General features: G+C 40.4%; 1 protein-coding gene across 2 annotated transcripts in view; it reads right to left on the bottom strand.

Annotated features, from left to right (window-relative positions):
* dph6 (diphthamine biosynthesis 6) overlaps window positions 1-12,031 on the bottom strand; it is a 55,773-nt gene that overhangs the window by 7,849 nt on the left and 35,893 nt on the right. For both annotated transcript variants that reach the window (XM_020614063.1, XM_020614062.1), the window contains exon 13: window positions 4,049-4,297. In XM_020614063.1, coding sequence (XP_020469719.1) covers window positions 4,049-4,297 — 249 coding nt within the window. The remainder of the gene's footprint in view (window positions 1-4,048; window positions 4,298-12,031) is intronic.

Genomic DNA, 12,031 nt, shown 5'->3' with positions numbered 1-12,031 from the left:
TAGGTTAAGATTTTTTTTACACTGCTGATTTTGTAGAGAGCCTAGCTTACACTGCACAAACAATAACAATCACGTGAGAGTAATAGCCGTGTCAGCATGGACCTCTTAGCGTGTCGGACAAAGTGACAGCACACATACGTGTCCTATGCTTTGATAAATGTTATATTAGCAGTTCTGGCACAGGCTAGGTATTCTCCTAGAGGGGACTGCTCCTGCACTTGTCAATAGTGATTGAACATGGAACAGAGAGTGGAAACTGGGGCTTGGGTGCTGAGATACTATACCCAAATGACCGTCCACAGGAAGATCAGGGAAGTTCAGCACTGTGCTCCAGCCTCTGGCAGAACTTTATTGTCACTACATGGAGGCTGCCTTTGTCTCAGAGGTGTCGGATGAGGCATCAGTCCCTATGTGTTTCTTTATAAATGTAATCACCAAAATGTTACATTAGGTGGAAAGTTTGTTCAGCAGTTCCTTGGAACTACACACATGCACCAAAGTGCATTTGTGTGTGTGTGTATTTCTGTACCTGCACGTGTATGTTTCAGACGTTACTATGGTCCGAGCTCCATTACTGTGTTTTCCTGCCAGAGGAGTGAGAGAGGGAACACCGGCTGACATCCTTACCTGACCAGGGATCGTTTATTAAATTACCCCAGTAATACACAAACTTTGATATATGGTGGAGCTGAGTGCTAGAGTGGCAAGTCAGGAGGGCAGGCGGGTGGCAGAGTGCGTGCGCGCAGAGGGCTTTGTTGTGCTCTACACCAGCCACTTAACACAATCCATCTCATTACTTCATCCCACTTCAGTTCCTGGGCAAGCAGTCATTACCCCAGTGCTCTCTCACTCCATAGGTAGCAGGTAAACGCGTGAAGTCTGGATGTGCTGTGCTCAGCTCTCCACGCTGATGGGGTGTGACCTGCCTCTCCTTATGTTTGTTTTCTTCCCTCTAACTCACGCCCGTGCGCCTGAAGCGCGCAGTGGGTTGGAGGGCCGAGAGGCGTGAAAGCCGAACGGTAAACACGGTAATAAGGAAGTGGTGTAAAAGCGGGGAACAGCGGGGAGCTGATGGGACTGCGCTGCTTAGCCAGTTCCCCTACATTTCCTGCCCAGCAGGACGCCTGCAGCATGTGGCTCAGCACTTACTGTAGGGCTGTCAGTCTACTATAATATCCCTTTCCATTCACTCCCTCATTCACTCTTTTTTCTTAAGATATCCTCTCTGAGCCTCATCAGACCGTCTGTGTAAATGAAACACAAAGGGCCATGTTGGTGGGGTGAAAAAATGTTTAGAGGTATGGGGCCATTGCAAAACCATGATAGGGCCCAGAGTTACTTCAAAAGTCCCTGGTAAGCAAAAGAGAAATAATGAGAAAGGGTTTATTGTGGTATACAGATTTAAATTCAGCACTAAGTTGATTTTATCAAAATTTCAACAAAACTGAAGCCATCTTTAAAAATGCTCCCACATTTCCAGATTTATCTGGTGCTTATGATTTCTGCATGTGAAAATCTAAAAGTATTTTAACCCTTACTAACTACAAAAATTGTTAAGCTATTTAATAATTATATTTTTAGTTTTTGAACCTGTTACTGCTACACAAATGGAACCTGTTCAACATTTATTGACTTATCACATCAACATCTTCCTGTTCATCAAATCCTTTGCACACACACTTGCACGTACACAGACAAACAGATTCTCTGTGGTTTAATGCACCGTAAATACAATTTCACACTTACAGCGACTCCAGTGTGCCCCCAATTAACCCTGCAAGCTTCTTCCTTCACCTGATTAGAGAAATTATCAACACACAACAACAACATGGGCCTGTGGCTTCTGAGACATGATAAGCACTGGTGTTTCTGTCACAAACATCCTTTTCACAGGTCTGGAGTCTAGAAATACACTGAAAAAGTGCACCCTTTATATTTATATATATATGAAAGTTTAAGGTTAAATCATCTAATATTAGGGTTTCAAAATTCAGCCACATATACACACTGTGCTCTGCATTTGTGAAGAAGACCAAATGTAAATTGGCAGACAGAGACTGTTGAAATCTCTAGTAAACATTAACTATACTGACTCTAAATAAGATGCAATGTGATGGATTTAACTACTTACTTTCATACTTTTTTGTCAATTACAAGTAAAGATTTAATAAAACTAATTATTGGTAGAATGCTCTCATTTAACTTTTAAATGTTTTACAGTTTATTGAGTTTTTAGTTCTGTTTAAAAAATCAGAATGCCAAAATTAAACACTCACATGAGTACAGTATATTACACACGATAGATTATTGTGCAGCAAAATGACATCACATTATTTGTATGTATGTATTGTATGTATTTACACAATGTATTGCAAGATATTTTTCTTTACTCTTTATCTCTTTCTGTAAAACACTTTTTCAAAAAAGGCTTTATAAATAAGGTTTGTGTAGTTACTAATTACAGAGTTACCAGTTCTGTGAATATGAATTGCTGACTGCAAGTGAAGCAAGGCTCTTTACTGATGCCAGCTGACAGAAACTAAGTTACTGCTTCTCTCTGTGAGAGTCATGTTACCAGGGTTTAACCTGACTTAAAGATTCTAATTACTACACCGGTGCTTTTGTATAATCCCCACGCCAGGAAGAGAGAATTTCACCAAAAAACAAAACAAAAACCAGCAAAACAGCATTCCCCACCACTGCCTCTCTCCTAATCTATTTTCTGCTGTACTTAATACATCGGCATGTGAAGTGAAAGAGAGGGGCAAGTGCGAGGGCCAAGCTGGGACGTCACACCAAGACCATCTGCCTCACGGGCAAAGATAGCATGTGGGGCTGGGTTAGTCACCCCCTAAACCATCCACGCTGCTAAAAGGAACGGGTACCTAGAGCGGTTTAATCTGTGTGTCAGTTCAAAACAAACTGTCTCTTGGGTCACTTTAATGAATATTTTTGATTCTTCTGACACACCGCATGGAACCACAACAGATGGACAGTGTCGTCCATCATCAGTGGCCTCTGATGTGAGCTTAGTCTTGTCATCTCCCAGAGCTTTGCCCCTAGTTAGCCCTGTTATCTGGACAGCCCAATCTGCATGCTAAACTGATACACGGTCAATGCTGTTAAGACGTATACTCCGCTGTGTGCTACAATAAGGCAAAACGTGTCAAATACATTCACAGACAGGCACCAGCTCCTGACTGAGATATGCTGAACCCTAGTATATGTAGCATATTTAGACAGATTTCTGTAAATGATACTGAACATTAGAAAAGCTTTGAGAATATTAATGCTGCAATTAAAATGACACATTGTGAATTTCATATTCTTCTATACTTTTTGAGGAACTGACACAAAGTTGACATCCTCTCTGCAATCAGTAACGCCATTCACCACTGCAGAGGGCCAAATGCTGGAGGTGGGCTCGTATTCCCATGGCTAGACAGATTACTGTAGGAAGACAGGGCTGCAAGGGGAGACTGGTGCCCCTAATAGACGCATGGAGCAGGGGTTGCAGTCTGGGGCGATGGAATGGCGAGAAGGATGGAGGGAGGTGGCAGAAAAGAGGGGTGGAGAGGGGGATAAGCTGCTCTGAGAGTTGAACGGCGCTCCAAAATGGTGTGTGGGGGCAAAGGATTAGGGAGGCTCTGAGGAAGACATCTGCTTCTGTGCCAAGCTCCACATTATCAAAGACACTAGCGTTTCCCACATCATCAACTTTTCATGAGGGCACTCACTGGTAAATATCATTTGCAGCGGCTTGGGTCTCAAGGGGGCAGAAAGGGGTGTAGAACTTCCCTTATTTCACAACTATAAAACAACTCTGAATACCATATCAAGTTTCCCTTCTTTTACTTATTCACTGATGCATAAATTCTACTGTCTTTTAATCCATTAAATATGCGTTCATCCCGTGTGGGTGTAATATCGTATTATAAGTATGATCAATATTTCCTCAGCATCTATAATAAAACAGCCAGACAAGGCTCTGCTCTTTAACTGCCAGCATATATTTCATAAACAAAAATCTCACTCCACATTGGCTGACCTTATCCTCGACTGTGGCCCTCAGCATGCTCTCCCAGACGGCTCTGATAACGGGGATGTCTTGATGTCTTGTTGCGTAGCAGTGAGCCTGGACAACATGAGCCAGAGTCAAGCTACTGATTACAGCTTCCAGAACCTTCTTCACATGGCTGAAGGACAAGTGGGTCTGTATCCTGGTGCCAGACTCCACCATCTGCATGGTACACGGGACCAAAGCAATTTGGCCAGCACAGAAAACTGACTCATCTACCTGGAAAAAAAGAGCATAAAAAAAAGACCGCATCACTAAAGTATCATTATTGCCCTGTTGGCTTTGTTATAATAAATAAGAGTCTACAGTCAAATGATATGCAGTATAATACAAATATTTACCGATTATTAAATTTAGAAAAACAGCAATAATCATGACGACCTTTGCTACCATTGTTGAGCTAGTCAAGATTTCTTGTAGTATATTATCAAGACTGGATAATTTCGTCATTCAATTTCAACAAACTGCAGTAGCTATTCAAACTAGAGCATGGATTGGGCCACATATTTCTGTCCAAACCCAACCCACGTCTGAGTGTATGGCATCCGAACCTGACCTGGACCCAACAAGCTTATAGTATTTAATGTCTGAACCTGATCCAAGCCCCACGCAGTTGAGTTTGTATAGTGTTTTTCCTCATCACTAAATGAAACAGACAATTTGAGTGTTACAGCCGTCTAGCCTAAAGTTTGTCCTTTGTGTCCAAACCTGACCCAGACTCAAGCATAATTTTTAAATTTCAGTCCAAATCCTGGCTGAATCCTCGAGTACCAATGGGTCCCGTCAAGCTTGGTTCAGATATCCACGCTCTAATTCAGTCAGAAAACTAGATGCCAGAAAGAAGTCATCAAACTCCAAAATGAGTTTCATTTAAAAAAAAAAAACACACAATATTCATCAGTGGGGTGTTATAATCAAATTAACATTAATTATAAGCTTATTAGTGGCACTTCAATTAACGAGCTCCACCAGGTATTCTGTGAAAAGTATGCTGATGTATCACTGAGGCACCACTGTTATATATAAGCACAATTAACCATGTGATAATAAGCTCAATTCTCTCTCTCTGTTAAATACCTTTGTTAGAATTAAGCTTGTCGTATAATGAAACCTGAAAAAAATCTATCTGTTTAATGCAGAGAGACGAGCATGGATGAGGAGTGGCATTAAGAAGGTCAGGTCTTCGGAGACCCTGTAGCTCACCAGTGTTTGAAGTTGGATGGCATTAGTGCTCGACACCAGCTGCTGGTCAATCAGAATAGATGCTAGTGACATGTTGATAATTGCTGGTCTATGCAGGGACCCTGGAGCATGTGCATATCTCCAGGGATGATGAAACAGGCCTGAATCAATTGATACACAGTCGAAGACAATGTCCTTTACTGATTAGGAAGGACACAGCCAGTCCTATCATGTTTGACAGTGAGTTTACCAGTGGTGAACTGGACCAGAGTTGTTACTTAAGACTTACTGCTCCCTAACCAAATTTCTTCTCCGGTCATTCCAAACAAACACTTTGTTTCCTTCACTTGGTTCATTTTGATTGCCTTAGCAAAGCCTAGACATGCTGTAACTTGATTGATTGAACTGAATACAGAATATTCACCATTTCTAAAATGTTTAAACCTGTATTTTATGGGACAGCAGAAGACCAAGGTGGAAGCTACACAGGTGGAAGCTAGAAGCCAACATTGGTCGCGGCTACCGCCATGACATCGGCTCCTGACACCTGTCAGCTTTGATGGTTTTTTTATATTCTGCTTTGTTCAGGTTTCATCTCTGCTGTTCCAAATTACTTGGAGATCGCAGGAGACAAGCGATGGAAGGAAGATGAGAAAGAGGGGTGCAAGTGAGTGCCAGGAAAGAAAGGGAGAAGATAAGGCCCTTGGTGCTTTCAACCAGTTGGATCAATCACTGGATCATTCACCTGCAAGCACAATCTGCCCAAGAGCCTGCATTATCACGTCTGCCTAAGATAAAAGCCAGATTCTCACACATCAACAACAACAAATTGTCACTGGCATTCCATTTATGAACTATCAAATATCCACTCCAACAAAGATGGGCTCCATCGGGCTGGATGGGTGGCTAGAATCTTTTAACAAGCTCTTCCCCATGAAAAGAGCTCATCCGTTTTGAATTCATAAAGGCCAGCTACCATATGACAATTTGAATATCAAAAGGGGCTAGTGCGGGGCCCCTTGACTGTTAAAGGCAGACTCCCATAGCTTCTACCAAGCAGGTGTGTGATGATCAATTATTAAGGATCCCACTCTAGTTACTCTTAGTGGGAGGTGGAATTGGGGAATCGGGGGGTAGTGGGAGGTGGAATTGGGGAAGGGGGGGGTTGTGGGGGTAGGGGCACATCCTTCTCTACAGTGAACCTGGATGGGGGAGAGACAGTGGGAAAAAGGAGAGCAAATACTATTTACATAAAATTAACAGTTCAAAAGAATGAGTTCACACACCAATCAAACTTGTTAATTGAGTGTCATTGGTGTGTCCCTGAATATACAACACAACTACATTATTCATCTTAGGCCTTGACAAGATAGACAGTCCAATTTGCATGGGTGTCCTAAACGTGATCAACAACCACAATGCCATATGCATTTTTAATAGGCCTGAGATGGGATCCTTTAATATTCATAAGGGTCAAACAATTGCATATGACATTAAACTTTTTATAACAAGGTAAGTATTTTTCAAATGCTAGCCTTAGCAGACTAAATGGCCCACAGAGAAAAGAGAAGGATGGGATTTCTTACAGTGCTTACAATTAATCAATACCTCATGTCCATGTTGGTTTATTTCTGTTCATCTCTTTCTTAATAACAGTTGATGTTTGCTGCCATAATTCAAAAGGTCTTTTATAAGTTTACTGTTTAAGCAAATGTTATTTATTTTGATTATATCCTAGATCTGTCTTTTGTTAGAGGAAACATATGGCACACCCATGTGTGGGCAATCACGTTTCAAGATTTAAGATTAGTCATTAGGTCTGATCATCGCATGTTTTTCTTTTTCATTTAACATTTAAACATGAAAACTGGGAATCAGTTATGCCATCCTAAGAAATTCACCATGATATGCATCACTATGGAAAACGCAGTACAGTGAAACCTTGGATTGCGAGTATAATTCGTTCCGGCAACGTGCTCGTAATCCAAAGCGCTCGTATATCAAAGCGAATTTCCCCATAAGAAATAATGGAAACTCAGATGATTCATTCCACAACTACTTATTCATATAAAAATGATCACAGTAATACAAAACACAGCATAAAGTAAAAATAAAACAAATTATCCTGCAGTTTACCTTTGAAAAGAATCGTGGCTGGCGTGAGGGGCCACTGTTGCAATACAGATGTTGACTATACGAATGAGGCTCAGTTGTGATGTGACGCTCGGCAGACAAAGCATACGTACTACTCGTATTGCAAGACCTCGCTTGTTTATTGAATCAAAATTTGTGCTCGTCTTGCAAAACACTCACAGACCGGGTTACTCGCAATCCAAGGTTTCACTGTAACTATATCGAGTTTTTAACTTCGACAAAAACTTCAAGACAATTTTTTTTAAACAGTCTCCTAGCCAAACAAGCTACCAATTAGCTCAACAGCTGAGGACATCACAACACATCCTCCCTGTTTTTGTTTAATATTAACTAAGCTGTGTTTTTCCTTTATGCCACGTCGACCTTTACTTCATGGCTAAAACACCATCATTTTCCTAATAAACCCAATGACGTCAAAAGGTCACACACCTCAAAGACATTCTCTCTCCATCTCTGTGGGCTGCAGACAGTAACATACTATATATGTAAATGTACTCAGGAAGCACCTGGCTGTGTCTGCTTCCAACCCTTAGCGGTGTCTCATTTCAGGCTGGTATGTCTGAGGTGCTTCTAATTGCAGTTTTTGTCAAAGAGCTCCCAGAGATGACCAGACAGTGCTAGACTATATTCACATTGGTGTTGGATCCCTCCGGGCCCCCATCGTGTTAAGGACGTCTCCAAGTGTCATTAGCACAGCTTTGGAATGGTATAGATGAACTAGGCTGGCCTGGATAAAATGACCTGGTATTGATGAACAGTCAGGTTTTTCTGCCTGGTTCCAAGGACACAGAGAGGTGGGAAAGTGGTCCACCACTCCTATCAGATATGCTAATGGTCACATTTCTCCCCATTGAGACCTCATGCATAATTTAACCAGGAAAACGATAATACAAAATGTGTAAAATCGGTTAGATTAATATGGTGTAACTTTTCCTTTATGCAAGGACACATGTAACCAAGCTACACGGTAATGGCAATACAGTATCAGCTACAGAGCGGGTAATTAAATGCAAAATGTAATTATTATTCATGTTATGTGCTTTCATGGAAATGTTCTTACATCTTTTTAGTTGTTGACTGACTCACACTGGAGTAAGGGTAAAAGAGTGCATCTGCAGGGCACCTGGGCCAGGCTTTTTAACTCATAGATAAAACCTTTTAAAGGTTATTTTTGAAATGTGTATACTTTTTTAAATAGCCAACAGTGAATGCAGACAAAATAATGTGAGCAGCACAAGATTAGATTCAAACCCAGCATGTTGCATTTTCACAGCATGTTGCATATGAATCTTAATTTGATATATAACCTATATTTAAAGTGGACAATCTGCTTTCACTCCTAATAATTTATGTAACATTTTAATGTATGTGAGAAATTCCTAGCTTTACTTTTTCTCTTAAATAAATTTCTTCTTTAGCTGAATATTTCAGGGTTTTCAAATAGCTCAGAATAATTAAAAATGTGTGGATCAAAAAAACTGAGGTTGAAGTTTTGCTGAATGTGCTTAAGTGCATATATTATTTCTGTATTTCAGTGGGGATTTGGTGTGCAGCAACTGTTTAATCCTGGTGTGTTGTCAGGGATGTGGGCTGTGATTTCATCTTGAACTGGCTTCAAGTCTGTGGGGCTCTTTCAGCATTAGTGCATTCAAAGCAGATCATGTCTGAGAGTGGGAAATGATAAGAGATGGGCTCATGTTGTGCTGCACCCTGAGGAAATTCTGCCTCTTCTGACACCTCATTTCTACAAATACAAACCTTTCAGGAGAACCACAACCTTTTCCCCCCACTACAGAATCTCTCCCCATGTTTGGGTTCTCATTTAAAGCTTCATGGGAAGGAGGAGGGAGATATTTGCCTTTTTTATTCCCTCCTCTTCCTTTCTTGTATTTTTTCTTCTTGTTCGTGTTCCAGTTTGACCCTAACCCTTATATGCTCAACTGTCACACAAAATCAGTGTTACTTAAACTGTGACATAAATAGCCATAAAAAGTGCACAAAGAAAGGCAAGTAACAGGGCATTTCTGAACACATTCTCTCAGGTCTAAAACTGCAAATTTATTTAAAAAACTCATAAGCATATGTTTGAAATCCGCTGGTACTACGCTGACAAATTTAGAAGAATACTTACACAACCATAATGAGTCACTGTTGAGGCGTGTGGTCAGACTGAGCCAGGGAGACTGGCCTTGGCCCAACCCCCTCCTTTTTTTAAGCTTATATGTATTTTTCAGTTGTGCCTGTATGTCTGCCCTTGACATGCCCATGCCATAGACACTGAACCGTGTAGAAGGGTAACACTGTCAGGTCTGCTCTGGTCAGCTTCGTGCTGGTCAAGTCAGTACTATAACCAAGGTCGGGGAAGCCTGACTGCTGGATGCTCAGGGAGACACATCTGAATGCCAACAGGCATGAATAAATAAATACATCCCTACATACATACATACATACATACATACATACATACATACATACATACATACATCTTTTCACCAATATAAAAATGTTTTCTGAGGAATATAAAACTAATTTTAATCGAATTTGGTATGGTTGTTGTGTTTTGTTCTTGTGAAAATTTCAGTGTTATGTACTTTTAAAATGGAGAAATAAAACCAAATAAAACAAACACTCAAACCTGATGTCAAAAAATTGTCTCCTGATATGGCGTACTGTGCCACACCAAAGCTGGGACGTGGCTGAAGAGTGATGGGGGGCATGGGTTTTCATTGCGTTAGGCAAAATGCCCTGCTGCTCTCAACTGTCTCGATCTCACATTTTTTGACAAATTGGTTGTGAGGCTTTTACGACTGATGCACATATCGCAAAAATCATTTCTGCCAAGCTTCCTCTATGACCTGCCCGTGGGACATGACAAGCCCCTCCATGCATCACTCTATCAAACCAAATCTTTCCAGGACAATGCAAATTATGACAAATTCCATCATTCTGAATTATGTGCTTTCCTGCTAATCTCCCTAATTCGAGAGAATCGGGGAGGACCTCGCTGTTTCAGCTGAGGGGCATGTTGTCTGACTGAATGATGTTGAAACTGCAACCCTCAACCCCTGCTCTTTCTCCCAGCTGTGACCATCTCATCTCTTCTGTCTTTTCATATTTTTCTTTTATTTGAAGCTACATCTCCTAGTCTGGTTGGTAATAGAAGCACTAACTTAACCTGGGCACAAAAGAATTACGTCAACACAAAGCACTGGGGCGCAACCATTAAAGTGTAACTGTCAGTTGCGGTGAAGTTAAGTGAGTGTGAGTCCGCACAACAAGAAGGATAGGACCACAGTGTAAAATGTTTACTCTGGATAAGCCAGTGTGGATGTCAAAAACAAATCCGACTATGACCCAGTAACATGATCCAGAGAGAAAGGCACCCCGTGTCTGCATCCAACACTTTAAGTTAAACACACAAATACACATGCACTCACTCTTCCCTGTCCTGTTGATATTCTATTCCTTGCAGTGGACACAACATGTAGTTCAGCATTCAGAAATAACATATGAAAAACAAAGAAGCAAACGGTGAAAGACAGAATGAACAACACTCCCGAGAATGCAGAGTAAAAAGACATGCAGTTCATTCTCGTCTCAACAGATGGCAGTATGGCTACATTAAAAAAAAAAAAAGGAGCTGGAGCATTAGCAATGCTGTACATTCGAAGTACACTCGGTCCATGGACAGGTAGGCTCGACAGCATCGAAGTCACCTTGGACGTTATTTTTCCATTTTTCAGGAAATTAAAAAAATGCTTGCATAAATAAACCCATTTCCACCACTGAAGTGCAAGAGTACAGATGAGAAATTAGGAATAAATTAAAACACGGTATAACAAACCGTTTTGGGTTTCCATTACAACATCTATACAATTGTTGCATATTTATTTTTATAAATAAATACTGAAAAAGCCGAGTGTAGATGAAACATGTAAATAAAAAGAATAATATTAAAAGAAATATGAATAGAAACATTATCCATCTAAGAAATACTTGTTTATATCTGCTTTGGAATTATTAGAAGTGTTATTTTACTGAAAATATGCACCAGAGGTAATACTATACTGACTATAGAAAACTAATAAAATACAGCATGCTGAAAGTCTACTGAATCCCTACTGAAAAATATAGCAAATATTAACGTTTTGTCAGTGCATCAAATTCAACCCAATAAATTTTGACATGTGGAAAATATTGTGTAGTCTATATTATACTGAATCAACGCTCACCCTGAACATCACAACTTCATTACATTACCTAGACTCCTGGGGCTTGACATTCCCTTACCTAATAAATCTATAATATCAATAATAAATATATATTAAAAGTGAACATGCTGATATGTCCACAGAAAAAACAGGAGGTTGTATATTATTAATCTGCAACGGTTTTTACCTCGATAACGTATGCTTTGATGACAATGGCATTTGAAAAACGAACGACCCAGGTTAAAAGTTACTGCTCAGAGGAATTGCTCCATGTGAAATTTATGATGAAGCAAGTGGCCAAAAGTAAATGGAATGTAAACGCTAACCCTTTTCTATGTCATCTGTCGTCCTACTAGGGAAAAAAATTCTCCTTAATAAATGAGGACAAAATGGCAATGCAGCACAC

Source organism: Monopterus albus, unplaced genomic scaffold (genome assembly GCF_001952655.1).
Source record: "Monopterus albus unplaced genomic scaffold, M_albus_1.0 scaffold141.1, whole genome shotgun sequence".
Classification (NCBI taxonomy): domain Eukaryota; kingdom Metazoa; phylum Chordata; class Actinopteri; order Synbranchiformes; family Synbranchidae; genus Monopterus; species Monopterus albus.
Note: the sequence above shows the minus strand (reverse complement) of the source record. Positions and strands in the feature narration are given on the sequence as shown.